The 20,327-nt window shown below is 33.6% G+C and overlaps 2 protein-coding genes across 2 annotated transcripts; one reads left to right on the top strand and one right to left on the bottom strand.

Moving 5' to 3' along the window:
• Positions 1 to 299: 299 nt before the first annotated feature.
• Positions 300 to 3,025, top strand: LOC116030119 (trihelix transcription factor PTL-like). Its single transcript, XM_031272262.1, has 2 exons — positions 300 to 968; positions 1,627 to 3,025. Exons 1-2 carry the CDS (start codon positions 577 to 579, stop codon positions 2,720 to 2,722), a joined length of 1,488 nt encoding a protein of 495 aa, XP_031128122.1. The 5' UTR covers positions 300 to 576; the 3' UTR covers positions 2,723 to 3,025.
• Positions 3,026 to 13,018: 9,993 nt separating this feature from the next.
• Positions 13,019 to 15,220, bottom strand: LOC116030136 (fructose-bisphosphate aldolase 6, cytosolic-like). Its single transcript, XM_031272297.1, has 3 exons — positions 15,076 to 15,220; positions 14,187 to 14,414; positions 13,019 to 14,066 (listed from the first exon to the last, which is right to left on the bottom strand). The coding sequence occupies exons 1-3, from the start codon at positions 15,101 to 15,103 to the stop codon at positions 13,246 to 13,248; spliced, it is 1,077 nt and encodes a 358-aa protein (XP_031128157.1). The 5' UTR covers positions 15,104 to 15,220; the 3' UTR covers positions 13,019 to 13,245.
• Between the last annotated feature and the right edge of the window lie 5,107 nt (positions 15,221 to 20,327).

Consider the following 20,327-nt stretch of genomic DNA (forward strand, 5'->3'; position numbering starts at 1 on the left):
CTGTGAGCTTTCCTCGAAGTGAGTCATAGAAGTGTCATATAAACGAAAGGTGTTTGACTATGTCTCATGTCTCTAGTATAGGCATGAAACAAAAGGTCCTTAGGGGAGAGCGAAGAAAAAAAAAAAGAAGAAAAAAAAGTTTTTATTTTTGATATATTAGGTTTCTCAGCAATCTATGACTGAAGTAGTAACTTTAAGTTAGGTGGTTTACCATTTGAGCTCACCATGTCCGGAAGAAAAAATTGTCTTTATATACAATGTATGGATGTATGTGTATGTAGTAGATGGAATATGCATTTATTCATAGCAATAGTAGTAGTAGAGAAGAGATGAGAGATGAACAGAGAAAAGAGAGAGAGAGTAAAGGTTTAGATTGCAGGTAGCACTGGGAACAAAGAAATGGGTCCATTCTCCTACTAATTATAAGCTTTTTGGCGCAACGACACGATCCGGGTCTGCCGCTTCATCACCACCTCTATCTCCTCGCCCATCTTTCTTTCTTTCTTTCTTTTAACCACTCTCATCTTTCCTTTCCTTTGATCTTTATTTGGCATACAACCAAATTAATTTGGTGAAATGGAGGATCACTATGGAATGCCGGATCTGAGGCAGTTCATGAGCAACACCTCCCTCTTCACTTCCATTCCGCCGCCGCACACGGCGGACATACTCTCCGCCCATCACTACGAGATGGCGGTGATGGCCCCCGTGGTGGTGGCGCCGCCGCCTCGCCCGGGACTGCCGCACCACGACTTCCTTGCTGATTCCAGCGCTAATACCACCACCGCTAGCGGCGGAAGTGGCGGCGCTGGGTTTAGCGGGCTGGAACTGGAAACCGGCGGCGGCGGCGGCGGAAGCGGGCGGTGGCCCCGGCAGGAAACGCTCACCCTTCTTGAGATCCGATCACGGCTTGATTCCAAGTTCAAGGAAGCTAATCAGAAAGGCCCCTTGTGGGATGAAGTCTCCAGGTATATATATATTTCTTGACCTAATTAATTCTCTTTTATTATTTTCTTGATTCTTCACTCCCAAAGCTCTTTACTTTCTTTCTCCAATGGATAAATTGAATTTTGCTTCTTCAAACACCCATTTCGTACGTTAGAAGCATCAATAAGTTCAATGTGTGTTACAAAATGACAGAACATAGGAGTTGGAAAAATGAGGTGATTTGTTCATTGCGTCATCATATCATATCATATAACTTCTTAGATCCATCTGTTTCTCTGATCACTTTCATAATTTCAAAATGAGTAGCCTATTTTGACAACCCACAGTTTTCTTCAAAATACTCCTAGCTACTACACAGAATCTTTTAGACCCAAGTAACCATATATTTTAATTTCCTGGTTTTAATTTGCTTGAGAAAATATATAATATAATGTTTTTAATTAGCGGCCCTCCCAAAGCTGTCTGTTTTCCAAGAAATTTAAGCAATACTAGCTCTTGCTAAATTGGGCAGGTTGTAGACATCTTGAGAGACAAAGAATATGAGATTGCCTATCATTAGTAAAACATCAGTATCACATGAAACCTATCCTAGCTGTTTCAAAACTAGGGTTCTTCAATTCTGATCTTCTTTAGCATTAATTAATAATGTTTTCTAACCTTCAAAAAAACTAAATAAAGGATTATGGGCGAGGAGCATGGGTATCAAAGGAGTGGGAAGAAATGCAGGGAGAAATTCGAGAACTTGTACAAGTATTACAAGAAGACTAAAGAAGGCAAAGCAGGAAGACAAGATGGGAAGCACTATAGGTTCTTTCGCCAGCTCGAAGCTCTCTATGGTGAAACCAGCAACAATAATAATAACCACCAACAACCCGGCAACACTTTCTACTGCAACAATAATGTCGTCCTAGGAAACCATGGCCACCTCGGAGGGAACAAGCTCTCCGACAGCCTTAGCCTCTCCGAAAACTCCTCTGATTTCGAATCCACCTCGTCCGGGGACAGCGAACTCAACGGAGGGGAAAAGGGGAAGAAGAGAAAGGGGAGGAGGAGCTGGAAGTGCAAGATAAAGGACTTCATAGACCAGAAAATGAGAAAACTAATGGAGAAACAAGAAGCCTGGTTGGAGAAAATGATGAACACGATTGAACAGAAAGAGAAAGAGAGGATGGTAAGAGAAGAAGAATGGAGGAACCAAGAAATTGGCCGTATGGAGAAGGAACAGAAATTCTGGGCTAACGAGAGAGCCTGGATCGAAGCTCGCGACGCAGCTTTAATGGAGGCACTCCACAAAATAACTGGGAAAGAAATACCAAAAGATAATAAGATTGAGGACCAAAACTGGCCAGAAGGCGAGACCATGAAGCTAATACAGCTTAGGACTAATATGGACTCAAGATTCCAGCAGCACATTGGGTGCTCAGATGATGTTCTCTGGGAAGAAATTGCCAGCAAGATGTCTTGTTTGGGGTACAATGGGAATAATAATATTAATGCAGCCATGTGTAGAGACAAGTGGATTAGCATCAACAGTTACCTCATTAAATGCAACAACAACAAGAGAAGGAAAGAAAGCCCAGCAAATTTTTTCACCCATCATAACTTCCAGATCAACAACAATGGAGGATCATATTCTGCAGAACAGCCTGCACCCAATCACCATAGCAATACCTCACCGAACCATGGCGGTTTTAGGTTCTTGATGGGTGACAGTGCTGAGAATTTATGGGAGAATTATGTGTTGAAACCAAGCAAAGGGGGAGACAATAATTGACCAATAGGTAATTAAGGTTGTGTAACATATATTGTATTTTCAATGCTGAAGAGAAGATGGATCAAAGATTGTGTTAGATTGGATTAAGGTAAGTCTTCTTGGTTTTCAATTTCATCATAGGAAGATCTGTGTTTCTTTATTAAGGTTGGCCAGGGCAATTTCATCATGTTCTCTTCCTTCTTATTATTTTGCTAATCCTAGAATTTGGGTTTCCTTTTTCTTTATGCTTAGAAAAAGAATATGTAGCCATATAGGGCTTGACTTTGAAAGACTTAATAGCATGAAAAGAGCATAATGTGTTCACTAATGTGAGTGAGTGAGTACTTTGAGATGCCATCCACTAAGACCCCATTACTGTACTTATTATCACATAACAATATAATGCATTATGCCACTTTACAAAACCCAAAATTTATTTTGTGATGGGCATCTATTCCAAAAATATAGCAATCATCATGGACAAGAATTTATTTTGTACCCTTCCAAACTTTTCAAACCGAGAATATAAAATTACTTTATGTTCAGTGGAATCACTATTATTTTCATATTTGTCTGCCACTTAAGTAAGATGGTAGGTCCATATATAAAGTGTGAATTGCGTGTAACCTCACATTGGTAATTGATTCTCTCAAATGTGTACCGGAGAATTGCATCTCAACTATGCACATCTCATGAATTTGATTTGAATTATGTGCATTATATTGACTAATTAATTAAGCTTCATTTTGACCTCTTTCTTAGTGGACTATGCTACTTTAATTTGGCCCAGAAGGAAATTAATGATTAAAGGGAAAAATACACACTATAATGAAAAAGAATGCATCAATACTTCATTTTGTTGAAACTAGAAATGCTAAACAAAAATGCTGATAAACAATTTCAATTGTGTGGACTTAAATACACTATATATCCATATTCTATATTATTTATTATGTTATATTTGTCATAAATATGAGTTTCGAGACACAATAAATAACTACATACAAAATTTACCCGAAAAAATTTCCTCGCTCCCTAGCCCTCACACTCCATACTTACACGGTGACTCAGTGGTTCATTAGATGGGAGGACTAGTACTTAGTATCTATCATATTAGATGTAATTAACCCCCACAATACAGCTACTAGGGCTCAATCATGTGTTCTTACTCACAATCTATCATCAAGTAACCAATTGAATTCTTCATGTGGGCGGTATAACTTCAACGGTTAAGGGCATTTAAATTTTGAATTTTCATGTAACCAGAAAATGAAGACTGTCTATACCTAGTCTGCTTTTCACCAAAAAACACATGTAGTATTAATGTGGAGTATTAAAATTGTTGCAACTGTCCTCTAGGTTACCTTTTTTTAAGAAAAAAAGAGTTCATTGCTCATTATATAACATAATTTAAAGACAATCAATCATATGGTACAACTAATATAATTATTGTATTACTTACAAGAAATGATAGCCTGAAGTGGAAAACAGGCTAAAAGGTGATTTGTTTAGGGCAAAACAATGAGGCAGTTGAAACATCATCGCCCTTAATTAAGCAAGTACACATTTCAAAAAAATAAGGCAGTATGACATACATACATATACACATGCATGCATGCATGTATACATACATACATACATATAATTACTACTGTTGTGTACTAGAACTTAGCAGTGTTTGATCGTCAGGCTTTTGCAGAAATTTACGACAGTACGTAGTCCGTAAAGTTAAATAAAAAAGTAAGGAAAACTCAAGTGAGAAATTTCACCAAAAAGTGGAGGTTCCACTCTGCAGATTTCCCTGCTGCACACTAACACTAGTAGTGTATGTTCAGAAAAACCCATCCATGCAATAACACCTCAACATGCACATACAACTCATCACACTCTTCAATTCCACCCTTAACTAACCCTAATTAATTTTATCCTGCCAAAATAATATTATTTTGACATCAAATTGAAACATATGTTCTGTCTCAACTAAAAATCTAAGTTGATAGTTAGATTACATGTATATTATATGCTAAACAAAGAGGGGAAAAGGAGGGACACATGGGTTATAAAGCTGAAATAATGTAAAAATTGGTAAACTGATAGATGAAGTATGATGGAGGAGTGTTAAGCTAAGCTAAGGGACCCAACTCCCAAGGCTTCCTTAAATCTCACAGACAAAAGAGTTCTCAGTCAAAAAGAAGCCAAAATGAGTTGCCATAACTACGTCTGGGAATTTGGGATTTTTACGTAATCAGCTTTTATGGATGATGCCGTAATGATATGACTAGTAACTGACCACAACTCAAAGCTAGAATGCAGTTTCAGCTTTAATTTCCCAGATCCTCTCTTCTCTCCTCTCCTATCCTCTCATCTCAGATCAGTATCCCTATTTGGAAACCTGCTCAAATGTTTTGTATAAAGGACCTCTCCCACCTCACTCTTCTTCATTCACGTAAACTGTCTTTAATTTAAAGCATCTTCATATTTTTTATTTTTTTTGAATAAAGCATCTTCATATTCACTACACAACCAAGGAATACTCTATATTTTAATTTGTATGAATTCAATCTCACTTTTTCTGCCAAAAACCTCGTGGTCTAGTGGCACCCGATGTCCCGGTTTATACTTCCACATGGATGATGAGGGTGGGTTCAAGCCTCAGTAGAGGGAACTGTTGGCTCTTTGTGCTTTAATTTCTGAGAAAGAACATATACTACATTGTAATAGAGTTTTGGCCTAAGAGATTACTTTAGGTATCCATCTTTGTGCCACACATGAATCTGATCTGTCAATAAAATAATAAGTAAATAAGGGATCGGAATTGAAATTTTTTAATCAAATAAATAATGATACTTTTCATTTTAGTGATATATATAGCTTATTTTCCCCTCAATTATAGATGCATCCATTCTTCACTCCTCAATTATCTCTATGATAACTATTTTTTACCCAAATTCATTAACTATTCACGGTGGTAGGTAGACATTCAAAATCTTTAAAATGAAGGTTTTTTGTAGAAATATTAACAAAAAATTTTAGTATCATTGTTCTTTTATTTCAAGCGTTCAAAATAGACAAGATAATTTTAATCTTCTAATTCTTGTTTCAACATACACATACAATTTAATAAATTGTGTATTTATTATTACAATTAATATATTATGTACCTTCAATTTATTACACGTACATAATATGTTAATTGAATATAAATAATAAGTTAACTGCATGCACAAAATATGTCGTTTGAAATCCATGTTCACAATACAAGGTGAAACATGGTCTATGGTATAATTTGCTGTTAATATAGAGTAATGAATAAATGAAATTGAGCACAACACTTTTAAAGAAAAAACGTACTCCAAAACAATCACTATATAATTAGTTTCCGTAATGAAAACAAGGAGATATGAATCACATTTCAAAAATCAAAAAGAATAAAATAAAAGTGGAATAAAATAGCAAACACCTTTCATAGTTTGGTTCGCAAAATTATATTCAAATATTTAACGGAAAATTGTACTTATGGTTCCTAAGTTATAGGGTAATTGTAATATTCGTCCCTACTTGTTAGTCATATTCGTTTTTCGTTCCCAAAATATAACGACGGATGTTGCAATTTTCATCCTTTTTCTAACTAGGCGTTAAGGAACAAGTTAATCTTAGGGCATTCTTGTCAAAACATAATCACTCCCTTCCTGCAAGCACCAATACTTTTGATAATCGTAGAATATGTGGGATGCATGGAAGAAGGTTGGAAAATGTGAAGCTTCTCCGCGATGTCGTTCTCTAATGGTGGAAAATAGGATTTGAACAATGCGCCACTAAGCACAAGTACGTAAGAGCTGTAGAAAGCTAGGTCTCAAAACTTTAAAAGAGAGCATTTTCAGAGCAATAAGGAAAAGTGAAGTAACGTAACATACGAATGTAGTCAAGTGAATGGAGGGGACTATGACTAGGTGTTTCTTCATTGGATGCAATAGAATGGTCCTAGGTATAGGAAGTAATATAATGCATTGATCATGATTCTTGGAAGAAGTTTCAATTGCCAATGTCACTCTCGTGGTCTATTTGGCCTATCAAGTAGTAGAATCATACTCTCATAGAAACCCTACTACTTGAGATATTTCATCGAAAACTTAAAGTCCACATCTTCTTCCGAGCTCTATACCTCTCGGTGCAATGTGAGAATTGCAAATAGAGTAGACTATAGTGTAGCCCCAATCTCTTGGTGGCTACATGCCTCCTAGACCTCTTGTATAATGCAACCGTCATTATACAACAATCTACACAAAGTCCACTTCCAACAAGAATTCAAATCAATGCATCAAGCCACTTCCTAATTGCAATCAAAACATTCTAGCATCCTAACAAGTAAACCTAATCCTAATTCCCTAAGATTTAGCTACACATTGTCACAATTGTATAACTAAAATGAAGAATCCATGGAAGCATTGGAAACAAAGAGAATATCTCATTTTCCATGGTCCGAGTAAATTCAAAGATTGCTTAGTGAAGAGAAGCTGAGTGTTGTCCGGTTTTGGAGTTGTTATGCCGTGGACCCAGGTCCACCTTGCAAGGTGGACCTTGGTCTACATTCACATACACTATACTCTACATTCACATACACTATACTCTACATTCACACTTTGTAAACTCCATATTCACATATTACAAGATTATATGTTTAGTAACTATATTACCACTATTATGCATTCACATATTCAAAACTCTATATTCACAGGTCCTATACTCCATATTCACAACTTGAGAACTCCACATTCACACATTACAGGGCTACAAGTTGCTAGAACTTCTTAACTCTATTACAGATTCACACATGCATAACTCTACATTCACAATTTCTATACTCCATATTCACAATTTGAAAAACCTCCACATTCACACATTTCTGGGCAACTCTACATTCACACAATCATAAATCTATATTCACGATTTCTATACTCTACAATCACACTTTGAAACCTCTACATTCACACATTTTTGGACAACTCTATATTCAGCAATATGATTATTAATTTAAAAAAAAAAAAAAAAAAAAGAGAGAGAGAGAGAGAGACAAAAACGACGTAGTTTTAAACCCAGGTCCACCTTGCAAGGTAGACCTGGGTCCACAGCATAATTTGCCCTGGTTTTGTGAGACTACTAGTAGGTCGTATCAGTGCGGGCTAGCATTTTCCATTAAGCCCGCCTCACCGTGGGTTTTTTTGCGGGCCAACCAGCAGGTTAGGAAGTATGCAACCCTTATTTATCCTATGAGGGCTCGCTGGCTCTACAGGCTTAACTTCAAAAATTAAAAAAAAATTATATTATTATTTTATATTCAAATAATTTAACTTAATTAATATTACATTTTTTTGTGTTTAAAAATAAAAAATTTTACATTTTTAAAAATTTTAATATATATATATATATATATATATATAAGCCTGCGGACCAAAATTTGTAGGCTCTAACCCGTCCCACCGCGGAGCCGTTTAGGACTGGCCCGCAGGTTCGACCCACCTTAACACCCCTCAATTGTTATACCATGGACCAGGGTTCATATTGCATTCTGAACCTTAGATACAAAAATTATATACCTTCAGTTAACAATTTCTATACATGTAAACAAATAATTTGATAATTGCTTACACATAATATGATACTACGGGTACAAAAACTGTCAACTACATATATAAAATAATTGCTGACACATAATATGATAGCTACACGTACAAAAACTGTCAATTACATCTATAGAATGTGTCAATTATAGTTACAGAATTTGAAATTTATTTTTGGACCAGGATCTACAATGTGTAAGATATAACATTGTCCATGGTATAATTTGCCAACACCCCAAACTACTAGAGTAAGTAATCTCATTCTTTCTTTCGTGTTAATCCCTCTTTGTTTTTCAAATATATATATATATATATATATATATATATATATAACAAACTAAACTTATTTTACGCAATACTAATTTATTCTGGACCTTTGTTAGGTACCAAAAATGTCATCTTATAGGCTCAATGTAGGGTTGCAAACCGGTCCATCCAACCTGAACCGGACTGGCCTATCTATTTTTAGGCCGAACCCAATTAGATAAAAGTATTGGACTTGGTTTTTATTCTAAACCGTGCAATCAAGTCCATTGCCATTTTTCTTTTTCTAATGTTTTTGTTGTTGTTGTTGTTTTATTTATTTATTTAATGTTGTTTATTCATAACTTAAAATCATTGGTTTAGCTGGCAAAATCGACCCAAGCCCTAATTCTTTGGAAAATACTTCTTAAACTCTCAAAAGTTTTATTTCCCACTTTTACTCTCTCACTCAAAATTTTAATGTTGACATTTTTCTTATGATTTATATGATAAAGATAAATTATCATCCCTTGCCCTATTAGGGAGTAAATGAAGGAGTAAAGATTATTGAGAGTTCATGTAGTAGAATTCTAATCATTTACTTAGTTTTGGCTAATTAAGCTAAACACCATAATTTAAATTTAATAATATAACATAATAGTGCATGACTAGATAGCACGAAAATAGAAAATGAAAAATGATACACAAGAAAATATAAAAATACAAAATACAAAATACAAAATACAAGAGAAACATACAAATATAAAGAAATATAATTGTGTATCTACTAATTTTTTTAAATATGTATAAATATTAATTATTTAATAGTTCGTTTTAAAAAATATTTTTTTTGAAGTTTTTTAAAGTAAGAAAACAATCTTAAAATTGTTAGATTTTGGATCTGAATGTGCTAGATTTAAGTTTTAGCACTTAGCTCAAATAACCCAATTAACAACAAAAATAGGAGTGCTACATATTAAGTAATAAATAAAAATACAAGATCTTTACATAAAAATCCAAAAGTAAAAAAAAAATAAAAAATCATCAACATTTAGATTTCGCCATATTTGCTAGGTAGTTACAAGTATAAGGTAATCTTAATGGTGGACTTTCTCTAGGTGAAAAAGAAAGAGCAAAAGACAGGAAAATGCTACGGGTCTACTAGATTGCTACAATTAGAGAGAGAAAAATCAGAGTGACAAGTACCCTTTTGGACTTTAGTGTAGATGTTCAACCTTGGATCCCACTACCCTTTCCTTTGTCCTATTTTCCTTTTCTTTTTCTTTTTCTTTTTTTTTTATTAAATTAAGTGTTAGATTAATTCTAACCTTTTAGAACTCCTATTAAGAGTCGCTAGAAGAGGTAAATCGCGAAGCGTCTTATCAATTCTCAAGTTTCCATTCCCACTTGTACATTTCACACACTATGGATCTTCATCTGCTCTTATCGATCAATGTCTCTCAATGACGCGCAAGTTCACAATGGAATTCGAACACTTACACTGTTAGTGGAGTAAGACCTTAAAGTGATGGGTCGAACCAATTTACTTTTATATATATATATATATATATATATATATATATATATATATATATATATATATATATATATATAATCAAAGAGTTCTGACTTCGCTTGACTATCTCCTAAACTTCATGAACACACCTATAAACTCACGAGAAGGTAAATTGAGTCAATTAAACTTTAAGATTCAACACCAAAATGTACATTTTTTTCACAACTCAACCCAAACCTAATTAAGATGAATTTAAGACAAATTTAATTATTTATGTGAAACCCAAGGCCTAAGCCAACTTCTTGGATTAATGATTTTGTTTGTGCTCATTTCATTGCACAGAGTATATAACCCTAACAGAAACATTTTATAGAGCTTTTATAAGTTTATTGGGCAGAAATATTTTTGAAATACAAAAATGTTCATCTTTATAAGTTTTCATATATATATATATATATATATATATATATGGCTAATCTCCTCGCCGGATTGTAGGCACCTCTATTGGCTAGGACAGTTGGCGTGGAGATTTAAGACTGCTCCATACCTCAAGCCAATGATGGAACCCTTGAACAAGCTAAGGATGAATGAATCCCTTCCACTCATCCACACCCTCCAAGTTAAAAACGAAAACCTGTTATTTATAATTTGGGACAATATTTTGATAACTCATGTCACAACACATGAAAACAGAATCGTTAGGCGTTAGGGACTACATCGACAATTTGTAAACAATTAAGGAACCAACATATTGATTAACTCTATATTATTATATATATATATTTAAATTTAATTATTTTTACCACCAATATATTGAATTAATATATATATATATATATATATATATATATATATATATATATATATATAATTGCTTTCAAATGTGAACGGCGCGCCCAGGAGAGAACTGAGAACGAATCGCAATGCGCCACGTGTCCAGATATAGTTGCACCTAAGGTTATAACTACGTGCATTTAGTGCATGAATGTTAACAAGGTAAATTACTTGCACTCGTAAGTGAAAATAGGTGCACAAGTGCATGTAAAATGTATAACAGATGTAAGTAAAATGTACACTGACCATCAATACTAAGTGCACCTAACGTTATAACTAGTTGCACCTAACGGTATAATTAGTTACACCTAGGTGTACGAATGTTAACAAAGTAAATTACTTGCACTTGTAAGTGAAAATAGGTGCACTTTTTTTTTTTTGAAAGGTGCACTTGTAAGTGATTTTACTTGCACTTTTTACTTGCAAATGTGCATCGACTACTTGTACTTGTAACACAGTTACTTGCACCAAAGTTCAAGTTATTTATGAAAAATGCCACCGCGTTGTTTTTTTAAAAATTACATCTGATTCGTTGATCTGGACACGTGGACGGCTCTAGATCGTTCTTATTTCTCTCCTGGGCACCCGTTCTCATTAGAGTGCGCCCCTATATATATATATATATATATATATATATATATATATATATATATATATATATACACACACACACACACACACACACACACACACACACATGCTCACATAGAGCATGATTTAACACTTAATCTTCTCCCAAAAGGTTGAATCCCAACCCCAAAGGCCCTCCACGGACTCCACGCCCCGGGCTGATATATATATACACACACACATACACATGCTCAGATAGAGCATGATTTAAACACTTAACCTCTTGAATAGAGGAAGCACTCACTAGTCACTACCACTTCACCACTATCTTATCTTGCTAATTTATTGTAAAGAATGATTAAATAAAATTATAAAATGAAAGTTGTTGAAAGTTTTAGTTACATTAGAAAATTTTCATAAAATTTAAAACAATTTGACAAAGAAAAAAATCAAAGAACTTACCATTACGTTTAACGTGATGAAAAATAGTCATGACGAGAATGTTAAAAAAAATAACTAAAAATAAAATAACGCCTCTAAATCTAAACTAAAAATGGAATTAATTCAAAAGTCAAACATAAATACACTAGAAATTTCATACAATTCACACGCAAATTTTACTGTGGACCGCGGTCCTTAATCAAAACGACGTTGTTTTGATTAATGAAAAACAAACGACTGCTCCATTTCGCGCAACTGCAGTTCCCTTTTAACACAGCTGTAGTTCCTTTTAAACAAAATTGCAGTTCCCTTTCAACACAAATACAGTTCCTTCAATATAATTGACATTATACACTCAAATATGTGAAATTGTTATTCAGTTTCCTTTCAACACAAGATATAACTACAATAGACAATATACACCCAAGAAAAGTGAAACTGTTATTCAATATCAATTTATATACACACTGCAGTTACATTTCAATACAATTACAGTTACATTTTGATATAACTACAATTTCATTCAATAATATAAAAACAAATGTGATGCAATATCTTTTAAGATGAACTGTAGTATCAATTACGAAACTTCGATACAACTTACGACAGCCATTTCTCCTACTGACTAAAACAATACGAAACTCCGTTACAACTTACGACAACCATTTCTTCTACTTACTGAAACGGCATCGTTTTGTAACCATGACCGGTCCACCGTATAACGACCGCAATTCACACGTCTCAACCTACCAACAATGTTATCAAAATAAACCTACCAACAAAAAGTGATTTTTGACCAGACACCAACCCATTAAAAGTGATTTTACCCACCCACGTGATCGAGTTCAAAGCCGCTGGTGTACCAGACGGGCCGATCGAGTACCTAGGAATTTTGCATCATCAGCAGTTAATAAATTTTCTTTTCTTTTCAAGGCATCAAATAAAGCTATATATTGTTTCCAAAAAATAAAAAATAAAGCTATACATTAGCAATACGATGATTTTACAGAAACGAATATGCAGACACCTGAGGGCTGAGACTGACAATGGAAACTAGATAGAACATAACACGGAAATCAGCAGTAAAAACACAAATTTAAGAAGCAAAAGTATTTAGAAAACTTGATGATACCAATCACTTAATCCACAAAAGTCAATTTGACTAGCAAACATTATTCGACCAACCGGTGTGAACAGTGCTTTGGAAGATAAAACATAAAAACTAAATAGCTCCCTGCAATAGTTAAACATTGTCTCCACAAAAGATACTGCAGTTCCTCATACTCAAAACCAGAAAATGAAACAAAAATACAAAACCTTGCTTAGTACTTGTAGTCCTTCACATGAAGGCTCTCTGATGCAGCAGCACTGATGTTAGCAGATCCTGCATATGTACCAAGAGTTGCCTCAGAGTTGGCTTTGCACCTTTCCAGGAAGTTAGCCTGAGCTGCCTTGACATTTTCCTCTTTTCCACCCCAAATCTTGAGGGTGCTAGCCTGAAGAGCACGTCCAAAGGAGAAAGAGAGGTTCCATGGCTTCTTAGTCTTCAGCTTGTTCATTGCATTAAGGTTGACGGTAGCCTCCTCCTCACTCTGCCCACCAGACAAGAACACCACAGCAGGTACAGCTGCAGGCATGGTGCGCTGTAGGGCGCGCACGGTGTACTCAGCAATCACCTCTGCTGAAACCTTGGCACACTCAGAACCGGGAGTGACCATGTTGGGCTTCAACAAGGTACCCTCAAGGAGGACATGGTGGTCGTTGAGGGCCTTGTAGCAAGCAGCAAGAACACGCTCGGTTACATCAGCACATTTGTTAATGTCATGAGGTCCGTCAACAAGAATCTCGGGCTCAACGATGGGCACAAGACCATTCTGCTGGCAGATGATAGCATAACGAGCAAGACCATTGGCATTCTCATTGATGGCAAGCTGAGATGGCTCGGTCGCTCCAATCTTGAGCACAGCACGCCATTTAGCAAACCTAGCACCAGCCTCGTAGTACTTCTTGCAGCGCTCAGCCAGGCCATCAAGACCCTGGGTGGTTGTCTCACCATTGGTTCCAGGAAGCTCAACAACACCCTTGTCAACCTTGATTCCGGGAAGCACTCCACCCTCCTTCATGACTTCAACAAAGGGCTTGCCTGCAAATTAAAATAAGCAAATGCGTACGTCATTTTTACATAAATAAACAAGGAAAACCACAGAAAACTTGTGTTGCAATCAATAAGCAATGCCATGTCAATTAATATGAGAACACACACCAGAAGCAGTCTTCTGGTAAAGAGTTTCCTCGAACAAGATAACTCCACTGAGGTACTTGAGTGCACCAGGGGTAGTGAAAAGCAGCTCACGGAGAGCCCTCCTGTTTGTCTCAACATTCTCAACATTGATGCTAGCAAAACGCTTGCCAATTGTGCCAGTTGATTCATCAGCAGCAAGAATACCCTTTCCAGGGGTACCAATATAAGCAGCATTGGCAATGAGCTCATCTGCAGATATTCAAAGATGCACACAAATGATTCAACAACATAACAGCATAAACAAATTACAAAGACAAAACTACATAGAGGATAAAAGGCTTCAAACAACAAACAAAGACTACACAATGCTCACAAGTTTCATTAACTTAGTCAACTCTAAAAACAATAGTCCAAATCAAAGCACAAATTAAACTCCCATGAAATTATTTAGATCTTAATCCACCTTAAGCTGTATTAATGTTCATATTTAGAGATCAAATATTTGCAACTTGGGGGGACCCCAACTTAGATCAAATATTACCATAATAGTATTTCCAAAATCAAAAACAAAACAATATTTTTCAACAAACAAATAATAAGTACAATAACATCAGATCTATCTATACTGTAACGTCAACAAAACTACCGATACCTTAGATCGAAAACAGTACTATAAAACAAGCTTCTCAAATTTCATAGTAGTTAATCACATAAGTTCAGATCAGCGAGCATATAAGCAAAATCATACTCAAAAACAAAAATGAAAATCTTTCAAAAAGAAAGAGATCTGCACGGATTCAAATGGAAACAAACAGATCCAGATAACGAAGAATTAAAATTTCATATGCTTTAAACATCTAACATCGCGAGATGAAAACATGAAGGAAAAAAACAAGGATATATGGAATACCGGCGTATTTTCCTCTGTAGCACGACATGGCGGCTGTTTTGTGTAGAATACTAGAGAGATCGAAGGCGAGTTGAAAGAGAGAGAGGTTGGTGAGTAGCGTGAAGACTCTGGGAGTCAGTAGGGTTTTTATACTTAATAAAGAATCCAAACACACATCGTTTTTATCGTCAATAAGGCGGATTCCTATTTCTTTTGACTCTTCTACCCTCTCCACAAATGATCCTAATAGAATAATTCGAAACTTTGGACAGATACCTTGTGCATATCAACATTTAATTTTATCTATTGAATCATTTAGTTATTGTAATTTATATCCTCTTAAATGCTCTGTTAATTTAGAGTGTAGGAGACCAATTAGAGATTAGACCTTTTAGGAGAGAACTATTTAAAATTTAAAATATTAAAAAATCAAATACAAATTCATTATTTAATAATTCTAATTTGCGCATAATGTTGCAAAATATAATTCCAATAATAACAATTATGTAAGCCTTATAAAATGTATAACATGTAGCTTTTAAATAGATTCAATTTATTTAAAGCATGTAATCGAATTCTTACATATTAAATAGATTTTTAAAAATGCTTTTTAAGTCTAGACTTTAAAAAACAGTTACATATAAATTTAAATCTAAGTTCAGATCTCAAATTCTCATAACAACAAACCCAATCTAGCATACTAAAAATTTGTGACTATGGTTTTGATATTTTCCTTGAGAGGGTTTGGAGTTTAGAATGAAACAATAGAAAAAGTAGTAACTTGGAGGAAGGGAAAGGGCAAAAATGTAAAGAGAAAGTCAAAACAAGGGAAAATAGACAACTGCGGCTGCTGCTGAATGGCAAGGAAATGTGAAATGTCATCAACTTTTATGGTTGGAGAAAGCGTGGATGGGGGGTTTGATGGTAAATTAAAACTAAGTGCGTCCTTAAAACGACGGCGTGTTTGCTTTTGAGGCGCATTAGACAATTACTAATAATTTTTAATTTATCTCTAACTCTAAACGTCAGATGGCAAGCAATAATCGAAACCTAACGCCGTGCGGCGTGATGCCCACACAGCCTTGCGTAGGAATCCACGTTTGACTCGTGAGTCGTGACGAGTCGTGATTAGAGCCGTTAACAAACTCTTATAATTTGTATAAATCGTATTGAATACGGAATGTCAAACTATATATACCACAAACGCCCAAGGATTTTTGACATTTTTTAATACGGAGTACCATTCAAGGGGATTTTTTATAATAATAATAGCGATAATATATATCTATATCTATATATATAATTATAAAAACAAAATCATCAATTTTAACTTTCCGCCCAAAGCAAGTTTGCGTAATATTGTAAAATATGATCATATTCTTACTACAATTGTACATCAAAAATATGTTAATACAATTCTTAATACAATATATTTTTTTTCAACTTTCCTATTCGTAATAGGATTTTAGATTAAAATTACTAATCGTATTATAATTGTACATATACTTTTCTTCAACGTAATCCATATTATTAATAAAAATAAAATTATTAATCATAATATAACTGTACATATACTTCCCTTCAACGTAATCTATACTATTAATAAAAACAAAATCTCACACTTTAACTCCCCCTGAAAACAGTCATATACAATTAAGGTTTGTGTAATATTGAAAAATATGGTAATACAATTCCTATTTGTACTACAATTGTACATTAAAATATGTTAATACAATTCTTAATACAATATATTCTTTCATACTTTCCTATTCGAAATATAATTTTAGATTAAAATTACTAATCATAATATAATTGTACATATACTTCCGTGCAACGTAATCTATACTATTAATCAAAAACAAAATCCTCTATTTTAGCTTACTGCCCAAAACAATTATATACAATTAAAGTTTGCGTAATATTGTAAAATATGGTAATGCAATTTCTATTCGTACTACAATTGTACATTAGTCCAGCTAATCACAGTGTTAATTGTAAGCAAATTTGTTATCTTCATAGCGTACCTAACCAGAATAATACACAAGCATCGTTGCTCCAACCTAATAGGTTGCTCGATAATGCTCAATCGTTCCCAAATACTAACTCATGTTGGGCAAATCGGTGTTTAATCACAGTCAATTGTACATGATGACTTTTTTCGAGTCACCCATCATGATGGCCTGAAGGTATGCTAGACGAGGATGGACAAAATTATGTCAATACTACCAATGTCGTCTACAAAGAGGTTTTCAATAATGTGTAATTCGAACTAATGATATTATGTTTTTTTTTCAAAAAGCAAATTTACCCAAGTTATACAAATCATAAACACTGATATATAAAATCCCCAAAAATTTTAGTACCGACTGCTTACATATACACATTAGCTATTAATTCAACAATTATTTGGTTAAATTCATGCGAGGATAACATCACAAAACATAATCAATTCAAACATCTTTTCAATTGCACTATATAATATTTGATGCTATAATAATTTCTATAAATATTACCGATCTAAATATTATTAAAATATTATAGCAAATCAATTCCGTGCATCGCACGTGTACGACAACAACACACAACACACTAACCCAATCTTTTATCAATAGAGAATTTTTACAAACATAAGGTCTAAGCAAGAGATTGCACATAAAAAGGGTTGGCTGGCTAAATATTTTAATTACAAAATAAATGCTTAGAGAATTTTTACAAACATAAGGGTTGTTTGGCAGATAGCTGTTAGTTGGTAGCTAATAGACTAATAGTATTAGCTTATTGTAAAATATGTTTGGCAATTAGTTGTTAGCTTATAGTTGATTACATATAAAATGACATTTAAGGGCATAAATATATTACTCCATCCACCACATTTTACCTGTCTTACTTTCCTTTTTAGTGTGACCCAAAATATTGTCCACTTTACTAAGGTCTAAGCAAGAGATTGTACATATTGTAGCTTGATAGTAACCTGCTAAAAATGTTAATTGTAACTTTTTTCGAGTTTATGAATTATTTTGGAGTATTTTCAAGTTCAGTAATTTAATTATTGTTTTCCAAATAGTTCGATGACTATTTGTACTTTTTCCTTTTAAGTAATATCAAACTAATTGTAATGATGCGAATAATAAAGGCAATATGACAAGATACTAATGGGTCGTTTGGTTTAAGGAATGTTAGATTACCTTATGTAATGTTAGATTCATGTGTTTGGTTAAAATTGATGTAGGTAACATAAACCTGTTTGGTTTATTTAGATATTATCTTTTATGTTATACTAATTTTTTTACTTTAATACCCTTATAACATATTTTCATGTATTTCAATAAACTTTAAAATTAAATAAGGCAATGATAACATATATAAGTACATGATTTAAAAATAATTAACAAAGAGCTTAAACTTGAGAAAACAATTACGGAGTACTTTATAAGCTAACATACATGACATAATAGGAAATAAAATAAAACATATAATTATAAAAATAATTAAATATGATATTATAGTAAGCTAACATAAAATATATATTACATACTAATTATAGTTAAAATGGCAAAATAACAAATATGCATGGAAATGTTAGAATACCTAAGATTTGTATGTGAATCACATTCGCTTCAAAATTCTACGTGGAGGGTATACTAAGAGTACTAACATGTTATTGCAAGTCATTTACTTGCTTGCTTTTGAGCTTCTTTATCCCAATTTAGGCTCTATTTGGTAGAGCTTATTTAGGAGCTTATAGCTTATTTTAAGCTACTAATAAGCTATAAGCTTTGTTTGGTAATGTTCTCAAAATAAGCTAGTAGCTTAAAATAAAATCTTATTTTGAAACGCTAGTTGGGATTAAAAATAAGCTAGTAGATTTTTAACTTTTTTTCATTTTTATCCTTATTATTTTAAATAAATGACATCCTGTACCCCTCTCAATTAAAACTTTTTTGACATTTTCTTTTCATTATGTTTGGTAGTAATTTCAGTTTGACATTTGTGTTTGAACATTAATTTTTGTATGAACTAATCTTATTATGAATTATAAATATTTTTTTTACTTTATATATTTTTAAATATATGTTCTTACTTTATATTTTATTTAAACATATTGATTTCATTATTTTTATATTTTAATATATAAACAAACCTATTTAAATTTAAAAATTTTTAAATTGTATGAAAATGTCCTTTTTAGTCTTTTTACATTTATCAGCTTATCAAAAAGTTAATTTTACCAAACACTTTTAAACATAATAGCTAGCTTAATAGCTCTTCATATTTTAGCTTCGAGCTTATAGCTTTTCAGTTTTCAGTTACTTTTCAGCTTTCAACTACATTTTCACTTTTCAGGTATTGTTTACTGTTTAGGGCTTATTTAAAACTTTTCCCTAAAATAATTTATACGCAAATATTCGGAAAAAAAAAATTGTACTACATAAAAATTTACTGTAGTCAAATGATAAAATAAAATATTATTTTAATTACATAATAAATTATTTTTAATATATATTATTAATTGCAATCTGACAGCAGAATTGCAATACGTCTACAAAAAAATAAATTGACACATAGGATTGCAATTCTCTCAATTGCAAAGCTGATGGCCTAACTTTACTTAGAACAGTGAAATTCCCACACAGGAGTTGATTCTAGGAAACTGACCTGTTAAGGCAAAATGAAGGACACTAGCTTCTACACGAAGAACAGAGCTAGAGGTTGAAGGAGTGGAAAAAACCATCAAAGAAACTCCCCAATCACCCCAACTCCTCCACCTTCACCGTGGGTGATGTTAATAGAGGCATCAGCTTTCAATTTATAAAAACCAGAATGAGGAGAGATCTTATGGCAAAAGGATTAGTAACAAATGGGTTCATTGGAAAATGGCAATACTGTATCCTATTCTGCTCCTTTTTCTTTTGGCCATTTTATACAACAACCAAATTCATCTATATGTGGCTGCAAGTACACTTTGAATGCATCCTAACTCAAAACCCATCATCATAAACTTATTGATTTCAATATCCATAACAAATAAACCACCCATCATCCCAAGCTTAATGATTTCAAATCCATGACAAATAAACCAATGGGTGATGCAAATGACCAGAATTTGTTTCTTTTAGCAGATAAGACACCCCTGTCAAAAATATAACATAGCAGTTTCTTTTAGCAGATAAGACACCTCTGTCAAAAATACAACATAAAACACAACATTCGCATAGCACACTAACTAAAACATAAACACTTCTAGCTTATCTCATTATGACCATTGGTCAAGC

Source organism: Ipomoea triloba, chromosome 9 (assembly GCF_003576645.1).
Source record: "Ipomoea triloba cultivar NCNSP0323 chromosome 9, ASM357664v1".
NCBI classification, from domain to species: domain Eukaryota; kingdom Viridiplantae; phylum Streptophyta; class Magnoliopsida; order Solanales; family Convolvulaceae; genus Ipomoea; species Ipomoea triloba.

Excerpts from the sequence above, each read along its gene's own strand:
- LOC116030136 (XM_031272297.1), bottom strand. The coding sequence starts at position 15,103 with ATGTCGTGCTACAGAGGAAAATACGCCG. Across the intron at positions 14,415-15,075 it reads CTACAGAGGAAAATACGCCG|ATGAGCTCATTGCCAATGCT; the intron begins GTATTCCATATA and ends GAATATCTGCAG. Across the intron at positions 14,067-14,186 it reads TTACCAGAAGACTGCTTCTG|GCAAGCCCTTTGTTGAAGTC; the intron begins GTGTGTGTTCTC and ends TTTAATTTGCAG.
- LOC116030119 (XM_031272262.1), top strand. The coding sequence starts at position 577 with ATGGAGGATCACTATGGAATGCCGGATCTGAGGCAGTTCATGAGCAAC. Across the intron at positions 969-1,626 it reads TTGTGGGATGAAGTCTCCAG|GATTATGGGCGAGGAGCATG; the intron begins GTATATATATAT and ends AACTAAATAAAG.